The 27672-nt window shown below is 47.0% G+C and overlaps 1 protein-coding gene and 1 long non-coding RNA gene across 2 annotated transcripts in view; both read right to left on the bottom strand.

Annotated features, from left to right (window-relative positions):
• The window catches only part of LOC148152629 (uncharacterized), a 118647-nt gene that overhangs the window by 68589 nt on the left and 22386 nt on the right, over positions 1-27672 (bottom strand). The gene's annotated exons all lie outside the window — the stretch shown is intronic.
• trpm1a (transient receptor potential cation channel, subfamily M, member 1a) overlaps positions 1-27672 on the bottom strand; it is a 45214-nt gene that overhangs the window by 7344 nt on the left and 10198 nt on the right. Inside the window, exons 9-25 of the mRNA XM_088003204.1 lie at positions 14723-14795; positions 14549-14649; positions 14321-14479; positions 12554-12688; positions 12147-12197; positions 11384-11524; positions 11276-11305; positions 10900-11192; positions 10447-10675; positions 9742-9870; positions 9531-9668; positions 8172-8300; positions 7846-8097; positions 7412-7586; positions 5923-5943; positions 3193-3337; positions 2833-3035 (exon numbers count right to left, since the gene is read on the bottom strand). Coding sequence (XP_087859330.1) covers positions 2833-3035; positions 3193-3337; positions 5923-5943; positions 7412-7586; positions 7846-8097; positions 8172-8300; positions 9531-9668; positions 9742-9870; positions 10447-10675; positions 10900-11192; positions 11276-11305; positions 11384-11524; positions 12147-12197; positions 12554-12688; positions 14321-14479; positions 14549-14649; positions 14723-14795 — 2404 coding nt within the window. The remainder of the gene's footprint in view (positions 1-2832; positions 3036-3192; positions 3338-5922; positions 5944-7411; positions 7587-7845; positions 8098-8171; positions 8301-9530; positions 9669-9741; positions 9871-10446; positions 10676-10899; positions 11193-11275; positions 11306-11383; positions 11525-12146; positions 12198-12553; positions 12689-14320; positions 14480-14548; positions 14650-14722; positions 14796-27672) is intronic.

The raw sequence follows: 27672 nt of genomic DNA, 5'->3' as shown, positions 1-27672 counted from the left end.
GGACAACAACCATCAGCGTTAGCTTACCGTGCAACGTCTGGGCAACCGGAGGATCCTGGACGGACAGCAGCGGTCCACCATGTCTGAAAGATGGCCTCCGAAGCAGATCTCCAAGGCTTGGCACTCTCACTCTCTCAGCTCGATGCTCCATAGAGCTGCCTCTGGATATTGTACTTCACTTACGATGTACAGTAAAATCTGCTCCTTATAGCTGGACCACAGCTGGTAGCTACGGAGGCGTCCCCAACCTTCAATCGTAAGCCAACTTCAGCGGCCGCTTCGTCCAAACTATAAAAACCTCTGAGTCCATGAGAGCCGCCAGCTGAAACACGTTCTGTCTGAGCGGCCACACCAAAAATAAAGTCAGGAGTAATAACACTATTTTCTAATGAAGTTAATGAGCTTCAGCTTATTGATAACCCGGTAGTAGGTCGCCATCTTTCTTGAAGCAAAGTACAGGTGACGCTAACCAACCAATTGGGGAAGGTGTAGCCTGATGACGTACCTCTCCTCATTTGCATTTATTTTTTTCTAAGTTTTGCGGGGAATGTGATAAATAAGAAAATAAGGAAATACTAAATGAATAAGGGGAATTGGAAAATGGGAAAATACAAATTTTTTCAAACAAATGTTAAATGAAAAATAGATAAAAGAAAATGGGTAAATAATAAAAGGGATATATGAGAAACTGATTAATGAAAGTGGGAAATAGCAAATCGGGTTAATGGAAAAAGGAAATTGAAAAAGGATTAAATTAAAAAATAGATTAATGAAAAATGGGTAAATAGATAAAGAGATTAATGAAAAATGGGAAAATGAAAAATAGATAAAAGAAAATGGGTAAATGAAAAAAGGGATATATGAGAAATTGATTAATGAAAGTGGGAAATAGAAAATCGGGTTAATGGAAAAAGGAAATTGAAAAATTGTTAAATTAAAAAATAGATTAATGAAAAATGGGTAAATAGATAAAGGGATAAATGAAAAATGGACAAATGAAAAATAGATAAATGAAAAATAGATAAGAGAAATTGAGAAATAGATAATCTGAAAAATAAATAAATAAATAAAATGGCTTAATGAAAAAGGGAAATTGAAAAGTGGTTAAATAAAAAATAGAATAATGAAAAATGGGTAAATGGATAAAGGGATAAATGACAAATAGATAAATGAAAAAGAGAAATTGGGAAATTGATAATATGAAAAAAAAATAAATTAAAAATTGGTTTAATGAAAAAGCTAAAGTATTTATTTAACAAATTTTCATTTATTTCACTCATTTTCTGATTTATTTTACTCATTTTTTATTCATTTCACCCATTTATTTATTTATTTAATTTTGGCTGAAATGGCTCTCCATAGACAGAAACACCAATAGGGTATATGCCACGAGAGGTGGTGACGTATTTCCGTTTGAATTTATTCCACATAGATTGGTTCTGGGTCCTGCTTGCTCCTATTGTTGTTGGCCGAAGCTGCAAGATCTGTACCATGAAAAAGACGCAAAACTTAAAATATCTGTGAGCTGCTGGTACAACGACTGAGTTTTGTGGTGTGCCGTTGTGTCCAGTAATTAGCCGGTACCATCTGGTGCTTAGTTTTTTCATTTTCCAGCTGATATCAAGGCGACAGCGGACTGTAGCCAAAACTTAGCCACTACAGCTAACACGCGGTTTGTAGCTGCCTGCTATTTCAAAGCTTGAGGATATTGAAGATCCAGCGTCAGAAATGGGAAGATGGGGGATATAAAGGGAGTTGTACGTGGTTCGTTTAATTTGTTGGAGGAAAATAATGCCAATCCACTGCAACGGAAACAGGCTGAGAACAGAGGCAGCGATTCGGCACAAGGTAAGTCACTAGTGTGTGTTGATGCATTTATGTTATACGGAGTATGAAATTATTTTTAGGCAGCTCCTTAGTTTTTGTTTATGTGACAATTATATAAAATACATTTAACATGCAGTCGGAGCGATACCGAGCACGGTAATTTAAAAACAGCCGAGAGCAGCAATGCTCCAAACCACACAAGAAGTCAGTCAGATTAAGGTCCAAAACCTTCGCTTTACAGCCGTTTAACTTTCACCGATCCACATGAAAAACCCACAGAACAAATGGTGCAAATCACGTATTTCCCGAATCCCGAATATATTATCTACCTTTGCTGTTTCATAATTATTATCCACATTAGAGTGAATTTTTCCACTTGGCTGCTATAATCTGTTCTTGCGTTACACAACGTAATTTCTCTTTTTTTCCCTCTGAGATTCTGCTTAGAAAATGAGGTTATGAAGTTACATCCTCCTGCTGCTTTTTGTTTTTAAAATGGTTAACGGTTACTGTGGGCAAATCCAGCAAGGACCAAGTGAAAAACTCCATCTCTAACACAGAGTGAACTGTGCACCGGAAGCAGGCTATGTGGGGAAAAAATGCGGAAGTGCTAAAACGGAAGTCCGTGGCATAAACCCTATTAGCTGCCTGTTGTCTGTTTATGTGCATACTTACAGTTTAAGCATGTTTTAAATATTTTTGTTATTTTGTAACTATGTTTTTCATGTCTTTTAATTTTTTTCATTTTAGTCTAACAGAATTTACCATATTTTTCTCAGCATCATTTCAAATCAAATCGTATGAGTTTACTCTTGTCAAGTCATTTCTTGGACGTTAAGGAATGTATCCATCTTTCTATAAACTCACTGTGCACATAGCATACTAGCTAGTGGTAGCTCCTGAATGTATGTGTGAGTGGTTCTGAGTTCCTGGCCCAGCGTCTGAGTCTGCAGCCATGGTTTCTTTACCAGCAGCTGATTAATTTCTCTGGTTTGTATTTCTTACGGAGCCGCCGCGCGCGGTCGTCCCGCTCCCCCTCTGGCTTTCGCCTGCAGGTGCAGCACAGCCTCTTCAGGACGATGTAGATGTGGGGGAAGACGATGAGGGGTGGCGGCAGGATGGGGCGGTCGTGGAAGGTCATGATCAGCTGGTACCGCTGGAACTTCCACACCTGGTTGGAGATGGACTTCACCTCAAAGAAGGTGTTGCTGTGGAAGAGACGGTTGCGATAGCAGCAGTGTCTGGAAATGTGTCTGAAATATCTATGCTCCATGTAAAAGCATCTGGTCTGACTGAAAGCAGCGTCTGGCTGCTGCCTTCTGTAGATCCTGTTGGATCTGCGACCTGCTGAAAGTGTGAACTAACTTGAAGACGGCGATGAGCAGGTTGACCAGGAGGATGTTGGCCACCAGCAGGTAACACGCCATGATGGCCGGAGTCAGCCAGGCTCCAGGAATACATGGAGGAAGCTTCTTCCCATCTTCATCATACATGTTGTCTCCACATGGAGCTGAAAACACAGACGGATACGTTAGTGCCAGTCCCTCTACAGTCTTCACGTCTTCATTGATGGACTGGAGGTTCCCTGCAGATGAAGGCCAATCTGTCCTCAGGAACATAGCGCGGTTCTGCTTGTTCTCATCAGAACCATCAGTCACCTGACTTCTCTTCGGACTCACCTTCTCAGCTAGCATCTTTCCATCCATTGGTCTCTTTCTACCCCCGTTGGCCCCTGCGTGGTGCCGTAGGTGTTCCTTCAGGCATCCCAGAACCAGAGGCTTACCGAGCAAACACCTGAGACTATTTAAAGCCTCCATGTAACTTTGAGCTAGATGGAAGTCAGAGTACCTGGAGAAAATCCCCACATGAAAAGGGAGATCAAACTCCACCAATCGATTCCTTTGAACGGTTCTTTACTGGAACAAAACTCTTTGCTTGCTTATGATGATCTTCAGACACGGCAGAAGCCGTTACTAAAGTATTTAATTTAAAATTAGATTGATTTAATTGGTGAATAAATAAAACACATGTAAGGGTCTTTGGGTCTGTTTGGGTCAGGTGTCATGGCGACTCTGATGCAGGAGGATGAGGAGGATCTCGACGCGCCACCTTCTTCTTGCTTGCGTCTCTGGATAATATTCATACGGTTCCCTCACCATAACAGATTACTGCTGGAGTCTTAATTATTATGACAACATTTTTTGTTTCTACCAAAGAAACTCAGGTTAACTTTTTTCTCAACTGCTTGTTACATTTTGTTTCTATTTTGAAAATAGCACTAAAATGTTAATACAAACACCAGTAGGAATATTTAACATTTATGTTTCTATACTTTCCCTTCCATGGGCTGCCACATTATTGTGGTGAAGGGGTTTCAGTGTCCCACTGATCGAAGCTGTGCTGTCGGGGGCCCCATGCCCCTGGTAAGGCACACACGTCCTAGGTGAGGAGCCAGACAAAACGCAGCCCGACGACCCCTTATGATGAGTGAGAAGCTTGGGTTCAGTGTTCCCTTGCCTGGACGGGGGTCACTGGGGCCCCACCCTGGAGCCAAGGGGGAAGCAGTACAGCACCAACACTTTTTACCGCCAAGGCTGCCCTTTGTCACCGATTCTGTTCAGTACTTTCATGGACAGAATCTCTGACCAGCCGAGGTGTTGAGGGGATCCATTTTGGTGGCCTTAGGATCACATCTCTGCTTTTTGTGGATGATGTGGTCCTGTTGGCTTCATCAGGTCGTGATCTGCAGCTCTCACTGGAGCGGTTCGCGGCCGAGTGTGAAGCGGCCAGGATGAGGCTCAGTGCCTCCAAATCCGAGGCCGTGGTCTTGATAAGGGTAGAGAGCTGTCTCTGGGTCAGGGGGGTCGTCCTGCCCCAAGTGGAGGAGTTTAAGTATCTGGGGATCTTGTTCACAAATGAGGGGAGCGGGAGATCGACAGTGGATTGGTGCAGTGTCTGCCGTGGAGCGGGCGCTGTACCGATCCGTCGTGGTGAAGAGAGAGCTGAGTGAAAAAGCGAAGCTCTCGATTTACCAGTGGATCTACGTTCCCACCCTCATCTATGATTATGAGCTTTGGGTCATGACCGAAAGAACGAGGTCCCGGATACAAGCGGCCGAAACGGGTTTCCTCCGCAGGGTGGCTGGGCTCTCCCTTAGAGAGAGAAGCTCGGTCATCCAGGAGGGGCTCAGAGTAGAGCCGCTGCTCCTCCACGTCGAGAGGAGCCAGTTGAGGCTCGGCCATCTGGTCAGGACGCCTCCTGGACGCCTCCCTGGTGAGGAGTTCAGGTCCCACCGGGAGGAGGGGAAGACCCAGGACACGCTGAGGGACGATGTCTCTCTGCTGGGAACGGCTTGGGGTTCCTGGAGGAGCTGGAAGAGGCTGGAGAGGGAAGACTGGGCCTCCTTACTTAGGCTGCTGCCCCCGCGACCCCACCCCGGATAAGAGGATGAAAATGATGGATTTCTATATTTTATAAAAAATATAGATTTTTTTTTCTACTATGCAAACTGTATTAATACCCATGATTCAAATTTTTGGGTGAACTTCACCCTCAAAAACTATTAATATGAAATTATATTAGGAATGAAATGACTTTAAAATGCAGATCATTTCAGCGATCCTGAAGATTGGGGAGCCAGCATTAGTGAAGTCCCATCACTAATGTTGGCCTAACTAGGATTTGAACCAAAGACCTTCCACCTATGAAGAAACCGGACAACATTAACTCTTTGGATTTCAGATTTTCTCCCACTTAAAAGTCTTTTCTGTAATATTCAACTCTCTTTGTAATTCGGTGTGAATAAAAGTTTCTGTTTGTGACAAACTTGAATTAGAAAAATATGGTGGTTGTGAAACATTTAGCTCTGCAGAACCGGAGTATGGAAATTAAGTTCAAAGCTGATCAGCTACAAGAATGGAGTAGGTCAAAGATATGCTCTTATTTTGAAAAGCCCGTGTTTGATCAGCATGACAGACTGAAGCATAAATTGTCTGGAACAAGTTGATTACATGGAACAAAGAGTGAATCAGACTGGACTGAGAAGCTTTGGCCACAGTTTGACAGAAAACGGCGGAAATGTTCATATTTGCTTACGGTTAATTTCCATGGCATAAACTGTCCATCAGCAGCAGAGGAGAGGCAGAAGAAACGCATCATTAATCTGAGACAAACACCAACAACTCACACCTTAAACCAATTTAGCAATTTAGAGCAAAGTGTCTTCCAGGTGAAAATGAGGCAATGCTGCCACCTGCTGTCCATATTTGCATCAACATCAAGAATATCTTCTGCTAAATCGTGGTGGAGCTGCCAAATACTTCTGGAGAACTTTGTGATCAGATGAGGAAGGAAATGTTGTTCAGGTCTGCAGACAGATTCACCTGATTTTAGCTGAAACCACCTGGTGGATGAATCTGGGGTTGTTTGGGTTCAAAGTTTGGATTTTTTTTTGTTGCTCTGTGTTTTTTAGTCTCTTATTCTGTGATTAGATCAGCTTGTTTACGCTCCCTCTGCACTTTGGTATTTTAGATGGTTTATTCTTTATGTCTAGTTATTCTTTGTTACAGTGAGAATCATTTTGTTTGCTTACTCGCCCTTTGTGCCATTCTGTCTCTCTCTCCTCACCTGCAACCTGTCAGCCAATCAGCTCGCTCCATCGTTCCTGTCCTCCTCACTGGTTTGTTCAGCTCTGGTTCCCACTTTTCTTTTGTAAGATTATTTTTTCATCATTTCTACATTAAAATACCAAATCATCTCAAATCCACCACTTCTGCATTTCGGTCCATAAATCATGACAGATAACTGACTGGAAATGTTTGGAAGGTTCTGCCGGGTCCGTTTTACCTGCAGAACCACCAGGCCGGGCTTCTAAGCTGATATTTCCTTCCAGTTCTGTCTAGAGAGACTCTGAGCATTGACCTTTGACCTCTGCAGTATTCCTTCCAGAGCTGTCCCTTCCTGACATCGCCCAGTGTTGTCATTATGATGCACTGAGCTGCTGAGCTGTGATTGGCTGACTGGGCTAACAGGTGATTGAAGTGATGTGTGTGTGATGTCAATTTAATGCTCGATCAGTCTTCAATGTGGAGCCAATGTGATATTATTTTATTTAACTGAATTTTCTGTTTTTCATCTGAACTCCAACACTTTGTTCTTCTGATGCTGTTGGAAATATTTATTTTGAAAGTTCTCCAGAAACTTTGAGTCCAGCTCAGTTTAAACAATAAAAGGTATTTCAAGTTTACTTTACAAACAGGTGAAATTCAACTGCAGGTGTAGCGAATCCATGCTGGTTTTATCTGAATACAGCAGCCATGTTGCTACTGCCCCCTGCTGTGCAGAGGAGCAGAACGGCGAGGATGAGTGAGAAGATGAGGTGAGTGTTGGAAAAGAGAAGGTGGAGAGAAGTGGCAAAGAAGGAGAAGTCCTTATGGACAGAAGCAACATGAGGAGGGCAGGTGGGAGACAGTGAAGACCAAGATGGAAACAGAGACTGGAGGTCAGGAAAGGAAGGGACCACATGACCAGGATGGGGAGACTGAGGGAAGATTAACAGATGGCTTACTATGGACGCTAGTCTTACGGTCTATGGAGTCTGCAAACACTTCTCCGTAGATCATCCAGTACGGCATGTAGAAGATGTTCCTGGCCAGGCGCCATGTGGGTTCCTCATCTGGATGGAGGATGGCCTGCCGAGCCACCCCAAAACTCATCAACACCACCAGCATAATGACTACGAAGTACAGCATGTCAATCATCTGGAGACACACAGGAGACGGATGACAAAAAGCTTGATAAATTTAAAGCTACAAACTCAAACTTCCAACTTTATTTAGAACTTTGTGGTGCTATAGCTCTGTGCTAAAGCTTAGTTCCCTCCAAGAATCCACATCTTTCTGTAATCTCTGAAAGCAGTGTGGATCAACAGCCCTCTGGGGTTTCTGAATGTCTTCTCAGTCCACTGTGTGGTTAAAGGTACACATCACATATCGCAGGTTTTTCCACCTGGCTCCCTACCATCTTGCCGATCATCATGACGTAGGGGCCCAGGTACTTGTTGACTCCAAAGATGTCAAGGACTCGGATGTACCAGAAGATGATGTCAACACAGTAGATGACTCGTCCATAGCCCATGGAGGGCTCGCCCTGGAGCCGCAGCAGGAGGCCAAGCAAGAAGACGGAGATGGCCACCAGGTCAGTGATGTTCCAGTAGTCCTCCAACCACACACTGATCTTCTGTTTCAGCTTCCCTGGCTCTGACATGAGGATCTAACAGCAGAAAGACTGTCAGGGTTCTCAACCAAAGAAACACAGCAGTCATGATCTCACTGAGAAACCCCTACCTGTCTGACTTTCTCCAGCCCGAGGGTGATGATGTAGGAGATGACTATCCACTCCTGCAGAGAGGGCCAGCGTTCCATCTTCACCAGGATGATGTAGTTATAGAGCATGAGGTACACCAGGTATGAGATCTGAAACAAAGAGTTCATCAGCACAAATTAATCCAATTCTTCAGTTTAGGTGATTCTGACAGGACATAAGGGTCAAATCTGGGAAAAGAAATTGACCAGAGGAACGAATAACAATCTTCAGACAGTTACTGGCACAAAGTTGTCCACCCATCAGACATAGTCTCCCTCTAAAACAGGGGTGGCCAAGTCCAGTCCTCGAGAGCCACCATCCTGCAAGTTTTAGAAGTATCCTTACTCCAACAGACCGGGATCAGCTCTACAAAGGCCTGATAACGAGCCAGTCATTTGATTCAGGTGTGTTGAAGCAGGGATGCATCTGAAAGTTGCAGGATGGTGGCTCTCGAGGACTGGACTTGGCCACCCCTGCTCTAAAACATGACACAAGGCATATTTGGTCCATCCAGGGAGTTTGGAGTCTGGGTTGGGGAGTTCACCAGGGTGTTTGTGAGAATCCAAGTGGTACCTTGGTCAAATCCTTGATGAACCCGATTCCTAGTGAGAAGTAACTTCACATTACGGTTCCGATCATCTGTCTCAACCCGACAGAAGATTATTTGGAACGTAAACATAAATTGAAAGCTTCCCTGTTCAGTTTGCTTTCTCTACACCAGAACAGATTAGAGTCCTGCCCTCACAGCTCTGCTGCGTCCTGCCAAACTTTGGAGCAAGACAACCAGACACAAGAAGTTCTTGACTTCAGGCAGAGACCAATTACCGGAGGATCAAAGCATTTCATGTTTTTAACGTCAGAGGAGCTGACTCTCCTTTTTGTGCTCCGCTCCTCACTCGACGTTACATCTTAAAGAAACCCAACGGGCCGTGTTATGGATTCTGCTGCTGCTTCGTGTTTATCTGACATCTAACCAGTGGTAAATAAAAAAATAGTTTCAACTTCAAAAGTGATATTCTGAAACCAGAAACAAATAAGTCACTGGATATTTAGTATAACCCAGCTTTCAGTACAATTCTGCAGAATTGTTATCATAATTTCTCCTAGTCTGATTATGCTTTTGTGCCACTACACATGAGTCCACGGAAAAAGCCCAGTTTTTTCAGTTACAAACCAGAAACGCACTTCATGTTCTCAAACCTTTGTCGAAAGAGGAAGCTCTCCATATATGAGATAAAAACCACAGAATACAAACTGAATGTTTCTGATTTATGAGAGTCCAGTCAATATCACCAAACATTAATAAAAGTTTCTCTATCTTGAAGGTGAAGTGAACTTGCCGTGTTAAACCAGAACTTGGTGAAAGGGGCGTTGTAAAACTCGTAGATCTTCCTCCCAATGGGGATCCTCAGGTTCTTCTTCTGGTTCTCTTCTTCATCTCCTTTCTTGGACATTGTGTCAGCACTGGAGGAGGCATCCTGAAAACGATGAGCCGTGACTCAAACTGCTTTGATAATGGCATTAACAACACCTACTCTGCTTGATTTGTACCTTGTTGGATTTATTCTCGTCTTTAGTTTTCCCAGTAGTGTTTTCTTTCCATGAATGGTGAGAAGTTTCATCTCCAAGTCTGAATTCAAGGAGCAGGATGGCGGGGGGGAAAATAATTCCTAAAATCACCTGAGGTCAATTCAAAAAAGACAGAAGGTTAGCAAAACTAAGACTCCTTCTACACAGTGATGAACACAGAAAAAATTGCAAACATCTAAGAAAAATGTGCCTAGCTCCACTGAAAATGCACCACTGAAAAGGCCTGGCTGACCCATTGGCCTGGGTCAGCCAGGCCAATGGGTGGCGCTGTAACACTACAAGGGAAAGCCAAAAGCACAGAACAACGCCATATGTTTTATTTGGGAGAGTGAGGCGCAAGCGGAGTAGAGAGATTGCACATTGCCTCACAGAAACATTCACTCTGGGACCTGCTTGGTTTCAAAAGTGATAATTTCTGGTCTCAAAACGCCGGATCTGTGAGGACATAGTCTGAACGATCACAAACCGTTGGGATTCACCTAACATGGTCTCTGTGAGGACAGGGAATGAGCCATGATGAAGCCTTTATGTGGAAGCACTGCTGGAGTCCCTCAGATTGTTCTTGTTGTTGTTCTACAACTTTTTTGTAGAAGATTAAAATGTTTCTGATTGTTCATGAGAGAAACAGACTGGTGTACGTGTTGCTGTCTGTGTTTCCTGTTGTACCTTCAGGCTGTTGCTCTTGCCCATCCTCAGACAGCCCATCCACATGTCGGTCAACAGCATCTGGCTGCAGGTGTGAGCGATGAAGTCTCTGTGTTTGGCAGCTACAGCCAGTTTCAGGCAGGTGGAGTTGCTCCAGTTCTTCAGCTCGTAGGTCAACATCTTCATGGCCGACTGCTCGTCGTGTTTGTATGACTGATCCAGCAGTTCATAGGCCAGCTGACCAAACTCCCTAAACAGAAACACAGCGGCGCCATTTTCATGTTATGTACAACAACGCATTTTTCACAGCATGTTCTTGATAGATCAGCAGACATGAGTCAGCTTGGAGTAGGAGGTGGACCTGAGGGCTCTCCTGAAACACTGGCTTCATTCAGAACCACAGAACCACTACCAGGAACAGAACTTGTGGTCCAAACATGGAACCAGAAACGGACCTGGCCGGTGTGGACTCACTTGGAGTTGTTCTCCAGGTCCTGGTAGATGTCGTCCACCAGCTCGCTCTGGGAGGATTCATGGGCCATGGCCTTGTACAGCTTACAAGCCACCAGAGCTTTGGCCATGGCCTCTTCGCCCCGCTGCCACAGGAACAGCGCCATCTTCTGGCGCTTCATCAGCACAGCCCACACCATGAGCTCATGGAAGGGATACTGGAACCTGCTGACCTCAGGGTCATCCACATCGATGTCCACCTCCTCCTCCTTCTTCTTGTTCTTCTTCCCTTTTCCCTTTGGCCGCGGCTCATCGTCCTACAGACAGAATTCAGAATAGCTGACCGACTCTTCCTCTCCCTCACTCCTTCCCTTTCAGACTGGCAGCGACACATCCTCACCTCCATCCCAAGCAGCTTCAGAGCTTTGGGCTGCAAGACAGAAACATGGAGATGAGCAAACGGATCAGACTGGTCTGGGGTCTGCTGAGGTTCTCCTTCCTCACTCACTCGTTTCAGACCGTACAGGTTGTTGTACAGTGTCCTGAAGTTCTTCCTGGTGTAGTTGCAGCGGTAGGCCCCCCCCATCAGGAACTCCAGAACCAGCCCAATGTCAATCAGAGTTATCTGGTAATCTGGAGGAAGATTTCCCTGAACACACATCAGTGACTTTAGCGAAGAAGGAAATCAATCTGCTGCTCTGCCCTTCTCTTTAGACCAGAGGAAACAGAACCCTAATGGACCTGAAGAACTCTGGGATTACAGCTGGAGTGAGGAGTTTATTCTGATCTAGTTTCCTCCATCTTGGTTCATCTCCACTCTGGTATCGTCTGTCCAGAGGACATGGTCTCTGCTAACCTCAGGCTGGTGGCCATCTTGTTTCTTGAGAGCAGAGGCCTCAGGCTGGTGGCCATCTTGTTTCTTGAGAGCAGAGGCTTTCAGTGCTATGACCTTTAACCTTTGTCCTGTTAACTGAGGCCTGTAGAATCTGTTAATTTCTCTGAGTTTCATGCTCTGACCTCTGGCAGCTGAAGAGATGTTTTCTCGCTGGATGGTAACAAGCCTCAAATGGTTTGGAGATGACCTTTGACCTTCCCAGGCTGACAGTAACAGCTGCTTGTGTGAGCTCACTCCTGGAGTTGACTCTGGATGTCACTGTGCATTAATGTGCGGTTATCATGTGCCTTCAGTCTTAGGGTGTAACAATCAGGAGCTCAGAGGAAACCAGTGTGTCTGCTCAGTGGGGAAACTGGTCACCAGTAACAGAACTCACCTTCTTCACGTCTCGTACCACAAAGTGCAGCGTGTTCGCAGGACCCAGCTTCTGCAGAAACAAAGACAACTGGAGGTTTTCTGGTGATTGTGACCCTGAAGCCTTAATCCCTGAGCTGGACCATCAGCCAGCGAGCAGCGTCTCTAATCTGAGTGGCTGCTGCTGTTTTAAAAGCTTTGCATGTCGTTGGACAGATTAAGGTTAAAACAGCAGAAGAGATGGAGGACAAAACAAAGAGCTTTTGTCCGTGGATTAAATTTGTCTGAATAAAACCTCAATTTGATTCAACAACCGATTTACTGTAAAACTCTGAAAGCTTATCGGGTTTAAGTGCATTAATTACTATCAATGACCTGATCGATAAGCAACATCTGATTTGATTTTGCTGAGTGTCAGTTTCGCCTCACCGTGTTGTAGAGCTCCTCCAGGCGCGGGATCGTCAGGAAGTGATGGATGTTGACGCCGTTTTCAATCAGGAGCTTCACAAAGTCGACCCGGTCCAGAACCAGAGCGTCCATCATGGCCTGTTCCAGGGAGTTCACCTGTCCGACACGAGGCTCCGTCAGACCCTGGACCCGGCTCCGGGTTCTGATGGACCCGGCTCCGGGTTCTGATGGACCCGGCTCCGGGTTCTGATGGACCCGGCTCCATGGACCCGGCTCTGGGTTCTGATGGACCCGGCTCCGGGTTCTGGGTTCTGATGGACCCGGCTCTGGGTTCTGATGGACCCGGCTCTGGGTTCTGATGGACCCGGCTCCGGGTTCTGGGTTCTACTGGACCCGGCTCCGGGTTCTGATGGACCCGGCTCCATGGACCCGGCTCTGGGTTCTGATGGACCCGGCTCCGGGTTCTGGGTTCTACTGGACCCGGCTCCGGGTTCTAGTGGACCCGGCTCCGGGTTCTGGGTTCTGATGGACCCGGCTCTGGGTTCTGATGGACCCGGCGTCGGGTTCTGATGGACCCGGCTCCGGGTTCTGGGTTCTACTGGACCCGGCTCTGGGTTCTACTGGACCCGGCTCTGGGTTCTAGTGGACCCGGCTCCAGGTTCTGATGGACCCGGCTCCGGGTTCTGGGTTCTGATGGACCCGGCTCCGGGTTCTGGTGGACCCGGCTCCGGGCTCTGGGTTCTGGTGGACCTGGCTCCGGGTTCTAGTGGACCCAACCGTGGGTTCTGATTGACCCGGCTCCGGGTTCTGGTGGACCCGGCGTCGGATTCTGATGGACCCGGCTCTGGGCTCTGGGTTCTAGTGGACCCGGCTCCGGGTTCTGATGGACCCGGCTCCGGGTTCTGGGTTCTGATGGACCTGGCTCCGGGTTCTAGTGGACCCAACCGTGGGTTCTGATTGACCCGGCTCCGGGTTCTGGGTTCTAGTGGACCCGGCTCCGGGCTCTGGGTTCTGGTGGACCCGGCTCCGGGCTCCGGATTCTGGTGGACCCGGCTCCGGGTTCTGATGGACCCGGCTCCGGGTTCTGGGTTCTACTGGACCCGGCTCTGGGTTCTAGTGGACCCGGCTCCGGGTTCTGGGTTCTGATGGACCCGGCTCCGGATTCTGGGTTCTGATGGACCCGGCTCCGGGTTCTGGTGGACCCGGCTCCGGGCTCTGGGTTCTGGTGGACCTGGCTCCGGGTTCTAGTGGACCCAACCGTGGGTTCTGATTGACCCGGCTCCGGGTTCTGGTGGACCCGGCGTCGGATTCTGATGGACCCGGCTCCAGGCTCTGGGTTCTAGTGGACCCGGCTCCGGGTTCTGATGGACCCGGCTCCGGGTTCTGGGTTCTTGTGGACCCGGCTCCGGGTTCTGATGGACCCGGCTCCGGGCTCTGGGTTCTAGTGGACCCGGCTCCGGGCTCTGGGTTCTAGTGGACCCGGCTCCGGGCTCTGGGTTCTGATGGACCCGGCTCCGGGTTCCGGGTTCTGATGGACCCGGCTCCGGGTTCCGGGTTCTGATGGACCCGGCTCCGGGTTCCGGGTTCTAGTGGACCCGGCTCCGGGTTCTTGTGGACCCGGCTCCGGGTTCTGATGGACCCGGCTCCGGGTTCCGGGTTCTGATGGACCCGGCTCCGGGTTCCGGGTTCTGATGGACCCGGCTCCGGGTTCCGGGTTCTTGTGGACCCGGCTCCAGGTTCTGATGGACCCGGCTCCGGGCTCCGGGTTCTGATGGACCCGGCTCTCACCCAGCTGAGCAGCTCCAGTTTCCGCGGGTCGGTTTCCTCCGGCGGTTCTGCTTTGGCTTTCCCTCCTTTGCCCTTCTTTCCTCTGGCTTTTCCTTTTCCTGCCGGTTGGCGCTGCGCCGCCGGGCTTCTGGGCCGGTCGGCCGCCGCGGCGCCGGCAGGCTGAGGAACAGAAAAGCTGAGGTCAGAGACAAGGTCACCTGACAGACTGAGGATCGCTGAAGCGCGTACGGGCCAGTGCAGGCCGTAGACGAAGATCTGGCTCCGAGCGATGTCCACGCGGTTCCAGGCCAGGGCCAGGCTCAGCTGGTCGGACGCAGAAGCGTTTGTACCTGAAGACGTGAAGATGGTCAGGTTCGCTGCGTCTGAATGAAGAATACCTGCCGTCTTCATCGCCATGGTTACCTTTGAGCAGGGCTGTGAGGATGGACATCTCAATGTCCTGCTGGCCCTCTGAGCCCATCCTGAACACGGTGATCTGCACAAAGACACAACCAATCAGGGCTCTCCTTCCAGCTGCTCGGTCAGCTTCCTGAGGGGATCAGAGCAGCTCCATCACCAAGCAGCTGCGGCGCTGCAGGACTGCTGGGAGGAAAGCTCTTTACTAGGGCTGAAACGATTCCTCGAATGATTCGAGTACCTCGATTACTAAAATTCCTCGAGGAAAATTTACCTGCCTCGAAGCTTCGTTAATTTATGTTTTATTAGTTAGCGCACCGTGTTCCGGCCGGGACTTCATTTGCGTTGCGCGGAGCTCTCACTTCCGCCTCTGAGTTGTTGACAAAAGCTAAGTCTCAGCGGCATAAAGTCCAATCTTCAAGATTGACCCGTGGGGATTTTATTGATTGATGATAATGCCCGACTTTTTATCGTTTTTGGGGAACCAATAAGCATCCTTAAAATGACTGGGGGAATGCCTGGAGTACGGCAGCATTTCTCCTCCGGGGCTGCTGGTTGAAAGCGAACGGCGGGAAGAGCGCTGAGGTGAGCGGATAGCCTGAACAGGGCGGGCGGCTGAGTAGCTGATGCTTACCGTGTAAATGTAGCTTTACCGACGAACCGCACAATAAATTTCATATCCCGGTCTGAAGAAACGGGTGGCGGAGCGCATCGTACATGGCTGGTAGATGAGTTTCTGAGTGTGACCAGTGAAGGTGTCGTAAATATCCCGTATTGCTTCCCCCCGTGTTCGTCCCCCGGTCTAACGGTTCGTCAGTCCGCTGGTCTATTTCCTCCCCTCCACCCCATGTTCGTTCATTCGCCCTCTCCTCCCACTCCAGGCGGCATTTCCCGTATTTTCAAACCCAAAGCGTGACAGGTTAGGTGGCAAGGTGAGTTTAATTAATCTATTAAACTCACTGAAGATGAATACATAAACTAAAAGCTGGATTGTAGACATTTTTTATAAGCATATTTGTGAGCCTGCCTCTTTGTTATTAAATTCAATATAATTTCAGATTTTTCTATAACTTTTCTTCTGGTTAACTTAGAAAGTGAGCTATTATTGTTACAGGTTAGTTTTCTAAACTACAAAAAGCAACTGTTAGGGATGCTCAAATATGAAAAATTGGACTGATATTGATATCTGATAGTAACACTGGTATTATGCCAGATTTACCAATATTTCATTTTATTATTATTTTTTTATCCGATTACTCGATTAATCGTAAGAATAATCGATAGATTACTCGATTACTAAAATATTCGTTTACAACAGCCCTACTCTTTACTTCAAATGGCCTTGAGCGACTGTCAGAGCTTCATCAGGGTTTCAGCAGCACATTCAGGCATCAAATGTTTCAGAACCTGCTGATCTACTGGGGTTTTAACCCCAACCATGGGCCAGAAGCCTCACCTGGAGCCAGGGCTGTCAGGTAGAACAGCAGTGGCTCCATGCTGAACTTCTAGAACCTGAAGGTTCCTGGATGAAGATCTGCTGATTCTTCTGGAGGATTTCTGATGGACTTTTTTAAGGAGATGTTTGGATTAATGTTCTGAAAGCAAACCTGCCTGTTTGAGCTTCCTGAGCTTTGTGGAGGTCATGTGATCCTGTTAATCTGACAGCAGATCAGTTTAACGAATTGATGCTCTGATTGTTTTACATGCTGGTCGGTCTGCTGCTGCAGCTGTTCGGTGGAAGAAGCGTGGGATTGTGGGATTAAAGAAATGGACAGAACAATCTCAGTTAAGTGCTGCATAAAATGTAAAACCTTCATCATTATGTTAATGTTGCAGTGAACGGGTCAGAACCGGCTCAGATCCAGGACAGTACGGACTCGTCGTCCCGGAGTCACATGGAGCTGCTAGCTGGATGCTAACTGTCAGATGCTTTTCCAGGCTCCCATATTATGCTGCAGCTGCACGGCCGTGCGCACTGCATAGCTTGGGATTTTCCATTTAGAAAAATTAAATATGTTTTTCCTCCTTTACTATTAATATTGTAGACAAAAAATAAAAACTCTATTTTTAAAACATCCTATCTTTAGGTCAGGGTGGTCGGGAACATGTCTTTAAAACTTCTTTAGTCAAACCGCCATTTGACAAAGACTCAAACCTTTAAAACATCTTTACATAAAGAGATAAAAAAAGATAAAATTAAAAATAAAAACATTAAAAACATCAGAATCATTAGCATGTTGTCTGTCATTGATGTACTCCATTAGTATACTAAACATGGCTAATAAGTAAGAAAATCGTTCTGATGCTAAACATTAGCATCAATTCTAAGCAGAGCTAAATTGTAGTCAATAACCTGTGGAGAGTCAGAAGCATGTTTACTAAGCTGTACTTGTACCATTTAGTATGTTAAAATTAATGCAAAAGCTAAAATTAGCAAAAATGCTAATGTTAGCATGAATGCTATCAGTAACATTTGAGGCATTAGAAGCATGTTGTCTGTCACTGATTTACTCCACTCAGTATACGAAACATGGTTAATAGGTAAGAAAAGCGTTCTGATGCTCAACATTAGCATCAATGCTAAGCTGAGCTAAATTGTAGTCAAAAACCTGTGGAGAGTCAGAAACATGATGAATAAGCTGTACTTGCACCATACATTTTCTTAAAATTAATGAATAAGATAAAATGAGCCAAAAATGCTAATGTTTGCATGATTGCTATTCACAGTAGCATGCGGGACATCACTAGCATGTTGTCTGTCATTGAGTTACTCCATTCAGTGTACTAAACATCGCTAGTAAGTAAGAAAATGATCTAAAAGCTTATTTTAGGTGAAATGCTAATGCTAATGCACTGGCTTGCACAAGCCAGTGCCATAACCTGAGAGAAAATGCTAAAAAAAAAAAAAAAATCTAATATTACACCGCCTACGGTTGTGCACTTACCTGAGAGGATTATTGAGGCTTTTATTTTGAAATTTTTCAGTAAGCTTCATTTGAAATGACCACACTAATTCCATGTGCAATAGTGATTGGGTTAAATCAGTTATATAATGCTCAAAGCACAAGTAGTTCAGAATACCAGCCAACTCCTCTATAGTAACTGACAGTTCCGCCATGTTGTAGTTCTGACATGCTGCTCAGGCCTCTGTTTTAACTGAGTCTTGGCCATAGATAGAACTACAACTATGGCTGCTGGTTTGTAGTCCTAAGCGGCTCCTCTGCTCTGTGTTCTGTTGCCATGGTAATTAATCCCCTGTTAAACCAGTCTGTTTCTCACAAAAAAAGCACTTCGAACAACTCCTTCCTGTTCAGGAACCGTGACACGTATTCGAAAACCATTTGAAGCATATGAGAGGGCTATTTGTCGTCTCCGATATTCCCGCGATTCATATCTCTACCTCACTCACAGTACTAACAGCGATGAGAGAAAGATGATGTGTGCTGAGGTCTGACATTTTTCGGAAATATATGGAAAAACATGGGGCCGAGCATGAGTTTGTCCTGTCGCACCACGGAAGCACCTGGACAGAAAACCATAAGCCCTAGGGACATTTTGAAAACATTTTACCGGAGCAGACATGCGTATCTATGTCCTGACCGACTTTGAAAATACAATATAATTAGGCCCGAGGAGCTAAGCGCTGCGAGAGCCTATTGAAACTGTGCTGTTTATTATTATGATTCTTCACCCAAATGATTTGGCTTTTTGGGGGTTTTATCCTATTCAAAAACTCACCAAACTTGGCGGGGGCAGAGAGTCCGGTGAAAATTTACGTATTTTAAGGTCCCCGGAAAAATCGCAAAAGAAACGGCTCAAGGGCGCCACCTAGCAACTTTCAAAAGACCCTTTCCTATTCACTTACTTTATCGTAGAGACTTTAAATTTGGTACACTTGTAGAGCTCCCCAAGACACTCTGAATTTACAATTAATGTCATAGTGCAAGTATCACAGATTGTCGGCCATTTTGGATTGAAGTTCCGATTTTGACCCGATTTTGGCCGTTTACAGGGTTCGCATTTGATCTAACTTGTCCTAGGGATTTCGATCGATCGATCGGCTTCAAACTCGGTCAGATCGTTCATAAGGCATGGCCGATCCAAAGTTATCAAAGGTTTGCGTTTTCGACCTTCCTGAAGGGGGGTTACCTGGGGTCAAAGTTCACCTAGTCGCCATGAAAAATAAAACGGTTATAACTTTTACAAAAAAACTCACAGCAGCACCAAACTTTCAGTGATTGATCATCATCGGGTCCCCTACAATACCCAATGGTCAAATGATGACGTCACTTAGGCCACACCCCCTGAGAACAGGAAGTGTCATGTTTTACTCTGAACGGTCGCTATCTGACCCCTTTGACCTCATCAACATGAAACTGTGTCCAGAGACAGAAGACATGTGGGTGTATATTGGATTCCAACCCCATCCGGCTGGGATGTAGCAGGTGGGCGTGGCGGCGTAGCGAAGTAACCTGTCAGAACATGTCCATACTTTTGGCTCTGAATTCCACAATTTTGGGTCCAGCTGCACCAAACTCACGAGGATGGAGCTTTGTCTAACCCCGGACAGGAATCCAGTGCAATATTTGGTGGGCGTGGCCTAATGTCTCAACAGCGACCCCTACCATGTTTTAAATGATCAGCCCCAAGCCATGCTTTATCTTAGAATTATGAAACTTGGTACACATGTGTATCTCATCAGGATGTACAAAAAAGTCTCTTGGAGCCATGGTCCAAACCCAACAGGAAGTCGGCCATTTTGGATGAAAGCCGCAATTTCCTCTATTTCATACACGTCACATCTGATTGAACTAGTCCCACACCGTTTGAGATACAGACTTCAAACTCACTAAGCAGAGACTTAAGACATTAAAGGTGAAAAGTTATCAAAAGAATTCTCGTAGATCAAAGCATGTGGGCGTGGCTAAGCGTTAAACTTTGGCTTTGTGAAATGACACTTTTCACCCAAAACATGATGAGCCCCAAGCCATGCTTTATCTCAAGAATTATGAAACTTGGTACACATGTGTATCTCATTGGGATGTACAAAAAAGTCTCTTGGAGCCATGGCCCAAACCCAACAGGAAGTCGGCCATTTTGGATGAAAGCCGCAATTTCCTCTATTTCATAGACGTCACATCTGATTTAACTAGTCCCACACCTTTTGAGATACAGACTTCAAACTCACTGAGCAGAGACTTGAGACATTACAGTTGAAAAGTTATCAAAAGAATTCTCGTAGATCAAAGCATGTGGGCGTGGCTAAGCGTTAAACTTTGGCTTTGTGAAATGACACTTTTCACCGAAAACTTGATGAGCCTGAAGCCATGCTTTAACCTAGAATTATGAAACTTGGTACACATGTGTATCTTGTCAGGATGTACAAAAAAGTCTACTGGTACCATGCTCCAAACCCAACAGGAAGTCGGCCATTTTGGATGAAAGCCACAATTTCCTCTATTTCATAGACGTCACGTCTGATTTAACTAGTCCCACACCTTTTGAGATACAGACTTCAAACTCACTGAGCAGAGACTTGAGACATTAAAGTTGAAAATTTATCAAAAGAATTCTTGTAGATCAAAGCATGTGGGCGTGGCTAAGCGTTAAACTTTGGCTTTGTGCCATGAAACATTAGGATGCAATAACTTCTCCAGGACAGGTCAGAGAAGAATCAAACTTTCCATGTCTCATTATAGACCAGCCTTGATCACATTCACATGGTCAATTGATGACATCACCGGAACCACGTGCCCCTCCAACAGGAAGTGACCTGTTTTTCTCTGTTGGATGTCTTACTTTTACTCTGATTCAAATGGATTAAATCCTGTGCCAACTGATACAAAATGACATGATGATGCCCTCTGTGAATGTTGGCTGCTGGCTGAAAAATGTGGGGGTGGCTACATAGTGAATAGCAATGCTCGCCATATGTACGATCATGTCTAAATCAAACATGCTTCATCCGATTTTCACCAGACTTTTATGTGATCATCACTGGTGAAGCTCTAAAGAGCCCAAGTTTATGTGGGATAAAGGTCCTAATACAATCCTCCCAAAATGTGAGGAGCTATAGACAAAGTGAAAATTACATGACATTATATTATATTGACACTTAACGTTGTAAAGAAAGTAGCGATTTTTTCTGCTGGATGTCTTGCTTTAACGGTGACTCTGGAGAACCTCTACAGAGTCCAAAAGCATTACATTGTAATTTGACTCCGCTGTGCACCAAGGTTAATTAAACAGCCTTCTCCTTGCGATATCAGCCGATCTGCACCAGATTTTTGTGCATTCTCTGGGAGCAATGTCAAACATGACAGAGTGACTATCTTAAGGGCGGGTTCAGCAGCTCCATGAGAGCAACGCGGTGGCTGGGGGGAGACGGTGGCTGGTGGGAGGTGGTGCTGAGGGGAGGCAGTGGCTGGGGGGAGGTGATGCTGAGGGGAGACGGTGGCTGGTGGGAGGTGGTGCTGAGGGGAGGCAGTGGCTGGGGGGAGGTGGTGCTGAGGGGAGGCGGTGGCTGAAACATCCGCGGTGGCTAGGCCTGAGCGGCGCTTGGCTGCGAGGGCCGCTTGAGGCTCCGCGGAGCTTTAATTAATTTTGTAACCTCTCCTTGGGCTGCCACCTTATCGTGGTTTAGGGGTTTGAGTGTCCCAATGATCCTAGGAGCTATGCTGTCTGGGGCTTTATGCCCCTGGTAGGGTCACCCAAGGCAGACAGGTCCTAGGTGAGGAACCAGACAAAGCGCAGCCCGAAGACCCCTTATGATGCACGAAAACTTTGGATCTGGCATTCCCTCGCCCAGACGCGGGTCACTGGGGTCCCCCTCTGGAGCCAGGCCTGGAAGTGGGGCATGATGGCGAGCGCCTGGTGGCCAGGCTTTCACCCACGGAGCCTGGCCGGGCTCAGCCTGAAGAGGAGACGTGGGTCCCCCTTCCAACGGGCTCACCACCTGTCGGAGGGGCCAAAGGGGTCGGGTGCAGTGTGTAATGGGCAGCGGCCGAAGGAGGGGACCCTGGCAGTCTGATCCTTGGCTGCAGAAGCTGGCTCTTGGGACGTGGAACGTCACCTCTCTGGTGGGGAAGGAACCGGACCTAGTGTGCGAGGCTGAGAGGTTCCGTCTAGAAATAGTCGGCCTCACCTTCTCGACGCATGGCTCTGGTTCTAGAACCAGTCTCCTTGAGAGGGGCTGGATGTACTTCCACTCTGGAGTTGCCCGCGGTGAGAGGCGCCGGGCAGGAGTGGGCATACTTGTTGCCCCTCATCTTGGCGCCTGTATGTTGGGGTTTACCCCGGTGAATGAGAGGGTAGCCTCCCTCCGCCTACGGGTGGGGGGGACGGGTTCTGACTATTGTCTGTGTTATTACGGGCCGAACAACAGTTCAGATTACCCACCCTTCTTTGAGTCCTTAGAGGGGGTACTGGAGAGTGCCCCTCCTGGGGACTCCCTTGTTCTGCTGGGGGACTTCAACGCTCACATGGGCAATGACGGTGAGACCTGGAGGGGCGTGGTTGGGAGGAACGGCCCCCCAATCTGAACTCGAGTGGTGTTCTGTTGTTGGACTTCTGCGCTGGTCACGGATTGTCCATCACGAACACCATGTTCAAGCATAAGGGTGTCCATAAGTGCACTTGGCACCAGGACACCCTAGGCTGCAGTTCGATGATCAATTTTGTCGTCGTTTCATCGGATCTGCGGCCGTATGTCTTGGACACTCGGGTGAAGAGAGGTGCGGAGCTGTCCACTGACCACTACCTGGTGGTGAGTTGGCTCCAGTGGTGGGGGAGGAAGCCGGTCAGACCTGGCAGGCCCAAACGTGTAGTGAGGGTCTGCTGGGAACATCTGGCAGAGTCCCCTGTGAGATGGAGCTTCAACTCCCATCTCCAGCAGAACTTCGAACACGTTCCGGGGGAGGTGGGGGACATTGAGTCTGAATGGACCATATTCTGTGCTTTCCACTTCCGAGGCGGCTTATCGGAGCTGCGGCCGCAAGGTTGTTGGTGCCTGTCGTGGCGGCAACCCTCGAACCCGTTGGTGGACACCTTCGGTGAGGGATGCTGTCAAGTTGAAGAAGGAGTCCTATCGGGCCTTTTTGGCCTGTGGGACTCCAGAAGCAGCTGATGGGTACCGGCGGGCGAAGTGGCATGCGGCTCGGGTGGTCGCTGAGGCAAAAACTCAGGCGTGGGAGGAGTTTGGAGAGGCCATGGAGAAAGACTTCCACACGGCTTCGAGGCAATTCTGGTCCACCTTCCAGCGTCTCAGGAGGGGGAAGCAGTGCAGCACCACCACTGTTTATAGTGGGGATGGTGTGCTGCTGACCTCGACTCGGGACGTAGTGGGCTGGTGGGTGGAATACTTCGAAGACCTCCTCAATCCCACCAATATGCCTTCTGTTGAGGAAGCTGAGCCTGGGGACTTTGGGTTGGGCTCTCCAATCTCTGGGGACGAGGTCGCCGAGGTGTTTAGGAAGCTCCTCAGTGGCAGGGCCCCTGGGGTGGATGAGATCCGCCCGGAGTTCCTTAAGGCTCTGGATGTTGTAGGGTTGTGTTGGCTCACGCGACTCTGCAATATCGCATGGACATCGGGGGCAGTCCCCCTGGATTGGCAGACTGGGGTGGTGGTCCCCCTGTTCAAAAAGGGGGACCGGAGGGTGTGCTCCAATTACAGGGGGGTCACACTCTTAAGCCTCCCTGGTAAGGTCTATTCAGGGGTCCTGGAGAGGAGGGTCCATCAGATAGTCGAACCTCGGATTCAGGAAGAGCAGTGTGGTTTTTGTCCTGGTCGTGGAACACTGGACCAGCTCTACACCCTCAGCAGGGTCCTGGAGGGGGCATGGGAGTTCGCCCAACTGGTCTACATGTGTTTTGTGGACTTGGAGAAGGTGTTCGACCGTGTCCCTCTGGGGCCCTGTGGGGGGTTCTCCAGGAGTATGGGGTACCGGGCCCTTTGATACGGGCTGTCAGGTCCCTGTATGACCGGTGTCAGAGTCTGGTCCGCATTGCCGGTAGTAAGTCGGGCTCGTTTCCGGTGGGAGTTGGACTCTGCCAAGGCTGCCCTTTGTCACCGATTCTGTTCAGTACTTTCATGGACAGAATCTCTAGACAAGGTAAGGCGTTGAGGGGATCTGTTTTGGTGGCCTTAGGATCGCATCTCTGCTTTTTGCGGCTGATGTGGTCCTGTTGGCTTCATCAGGTCATGATCTGCAGCTCTCGCTGGAGCGGTTTGCAGCCGAGTGCGAAGCGGCCGGGATGAGGATCAGTGCCTCCAAAACCGAGGCCATGGTCTTGAGCCGGAAAAGGGTAGAGAGCCTTCTCCGGGTCAGGGGGGTCGTCCTGCCTCAAGTGGAGAAGTTTAAGTATCTGGGAATCTTGTTCAAGAAAAGAGGGAAGAGGGGAGCGGGAGATCGACAGGCGGATTGGTGCAGCGTCTGCCGTGAAGCGGGCGCCGATCCGTCGTGGTGAAGAGAGAGCTGAGTGAAAAAGCGAAGCTCTCGATTTACCAGTCGATCTACGTTCCCACTAGGGCTGAAACGATTCCTCGAATGATTCGAGTACCTCGATTACTAAAATTCCTCGAGGAAAATTTACCTGCCTCGAAGCTTCGTTAATTTATGTTTTATTAGTTAGCGCACCGTGTTCCGGCCGGGACTTCATTTGCGTTGCGCGGAGCTCTCACTTCCGCCTCTGAGTTGTTGACAAAAGCTAAGTCTCAGCGGCATAAAGTCCAATCTTCAAGATTGGCCCGTGGGGATTTTATTGATTGATGATAATGCCCGACTTTTTATCGTTTTTGGGGAACCAATAAGCATCCTTAAAATGACTGGGGGAATGCCTGGAGTACGGCAGCATTTCTCCTCCGGGGCTGCTGGTTGAAAGCGAACGGCGGGAAGAGCGCTGAGGTGAGCGGATAGACTGAACAGGGCGGGCGGCTGAGTAGCTGATGCTTACCGTGTAAATGTAGCTTTACCGACGAACCGCACAATAAATTTCATATCCCGGTCTGAAGAAACGGGTGGCGGAGCGCATCGTACATGGCTGGTAGATGAGTTTCTGAGTGTTACCAGTGAAGGTGTCGTAAATATCCCGTATTGCTTCCCCCCGTGTTCGTCCCCCGGTCTAACGGTTCGTCAGTCCGCTGGTCTATTTCCTCCCCTCCACCCCATGTTCGTTCATTCGCCCTCTCCTCCGACTCCAGGCGGCATTTCCCGTATTTTCAAACCCAAAGCGTGACAGGTTAGGTGGCAAGGTGAGTTTAATTAATCTATTAAACTCACTGAAGATGAATACATAAACTAAAAGCTGGATTGTAGACATTTTTTATAAGCATATTTGTGAGCCTGCCTCTTTGTTATTAAATTCAATATAATTTCAGATTTTTCTATAACTTTTCTTCTGGTTAACTTAGAAAGTGAGCTATTATTGTTACAGGTTAGTTTTCTAAACTACAAAAAAAACAACTGTTAGGGATGCTCAAATATGAAAAATTGGACTGATATTGATATTTGATAGTAACACTGGTATTATGCCAGATTTACCAATATTTCATTTTAGATTTTTTTTTATCCGATTACTCGATTAATCGTAAGAATAATCGATAGATTACTCGATTACTAAAATATTCGTTTACAACAGCCCTAGTTCCCACCCTCATCTATGGTCATGAGCTTTGGGTCATGACCGAAAGAACGAGATCACAGATACAAGCGACCGAAACGGGTTTCCTCCGCAGGGTGGCTGGGCTCTCCCTTAGAGAGAGAAGCTCGGTCATCCAGGAGGGACTCAGAGTAGAGCCGCTGCTCCTCCACGTCGAGAGGAGTCAGTTGAGGCTCGGGCATCTGGTCAGGACGCCTCCCTGGTGAGGAGTTCAGGACCCACCGGGAGGAGGGGAAGACCAGGCCACGCTGGAGGGACGATGTCTCTCAGCTGGCCTGGGAACGGCTTGGGGTTCCTGGAGGAGCTGGAAGAAGTGTCTGGGGAGAGGGAAGTCTGGGCCTCCCTTCTGAAGCTGCTGCCCCCGCAACCCAACCCCGGATAAGAGGAAGAAAATGGATGGATGGATGTATCATTTTGTAATTGACAGGGCCCCGATTTTTTTTTTCATTTCTATGAACAAAAAATAAATACTTAAATTGTGGAGGGCCCCCTGCTGGTCAGGGCCCCTAGAATCGTCATCACTTCCCCCCCCCAGCGCCCCTGGCCATGGGCATTGTGTTCTTGTTGATTATTTTGTGGGTTTACTGGTTTCACAACGCGTGTTGGTGATGTGGTTGTGCTCCTGTGTGTCTTGTGCAGAGATAATTTTGTGCGTACCCTCTGATAACGTCCTGCCGTAGCAGACCATTGTTTGAGCACATCTGATTCTGCCAGGGTGTTTTCCTTGGATTGCTGATAGACATGGGAAGTGAGGACTGAACCATGTGAAAACTGAAAACATGGGGGAGGGGTGTGATCTGTTTTCTGTGTGAACAGGACAGGAAAAAGGGTTTCTGCTGTCAGGAGTATGAATGATGAGACAGACAGGGTGATGAGAATGAGATTTATTGTTGCAGCGATAAGGGACTGAACAGGACGATGCAGCCATTAGAGAGATATATGGACACCCTTCTGTCAAATTTTAATCGGAGTTTGATGGATTAAATGATATTAGCCCCCCCTTCCTGTTACCAGATGCCAGGACCTCTTTGAATTAGCCAATAGAAACTGAATAATTTACTTGTAAGTGAATAGTGAATAAATAAATATACTATATTCTAAACAATGTTGAAATAGACTAGGAATGTTGTAACTACCTCAGGTTTTAAACAGATTGTCTTCTTGATGCGCAGCGTTCAGCAGAGTGACCCCTGACCCCTGCACACCAAAGAAAACATTTGTGCATGTGTGTCAGTCCACAATATGAGAAACCCACAGGATACGTCAGGCATTCCTTCAGACAATACCTCTGGAGGATGCTGAAAAGCTTACGGTGTGTTATTTGGTGTTGGACAATAGAATAAGTGCTGCATCATGATCTTTAACAGGACATAAGAAAACCTATATCGTGGGAAGCGGGGCTGACCTCTGCCCTGCACACCAAAGCATTTGTGTGTGTGTCCCTGCATAAGAGTGGGTAGATACCTCTGAAGGAAAACAACAGTTTAACTGTTTTACTGCTATATTTATGGTAGCATGACTAGTCAGTGCTGACTATGACTTTGTAATTTCCTTCATCCGTTCTGAAAACAGTCGCTTAAATTTTTAACTCTTATAGATACTTTTCTGTAACACCTGCTAGTGTGATACATTTCAGTAAAAGTTCCTCATCTGTAATTTTATTTCTTAAGAATATGTGACGGGGACTAAACAGGCCTCGGTCAGGCTGCTCATATTTATCGTTCAGCTTTCCCCGAAATTGAAAGTTTGTTTTGTTTTGTTCTTTTTACACTACACAACCAGGCTCCAAGAGTTGGCCCAACATGGAAAATTGTTTTGTTTCCTTTAAAATTATCTACAACTTTGTTCTTTGGTCCTAATGATGTTCACTAATGTTCACTAACAGACATACACCTTTTGTAATTGATCAGCTTATAAATGATCAATGTGAAGCATCAGTATGCGTTCAAGAAGATCACATCGGTCAGATTTAGTGAAATATTATGATACTCAAAGGAATCAAAGTTATAGTTCTCCTTTTCAGGGAACCTAAGCTGTATGAAAAGAATGATTTAAATATACTATGAAAATATTCAATTTGCAGAATCCTGATAATAAAACTTCAATTGTGAACTGAATGATTAGATTGCCTCTAGACACAAAAGAATCAACTGTTAATTAGTAATCATACTATGGAAATGACTAGCAAGATCTGAACAAACAAGAAACTTGACTACCTCAAGGGATTTCTCACGTAATGAACCGTCTGACTTTCTTTAGCCGACTAAATTTAATCTTTCCACATTTTTTGCCGTAGAGCA

The sequence above is a fragment of the Poecilia mexicana genome, unplaced genomic scaffold, assembly GCF_051168715.1.
Source record: "Poecilia mexicana isolate PSO_F unplaced genomic scaffold, ASM5116871v1 scaffold_23, whole genome shotgun sequence".
Lineage (NCBI taxonomy): Eukaryota > Metazoa > Chordata > Actinopteri > Cyprinodontiformes > Poeciliidae > Poecilia > Poecilia mexicana.
This window is presented reverse-complemented; position numbering and strand designations above follow the sequence as displayed.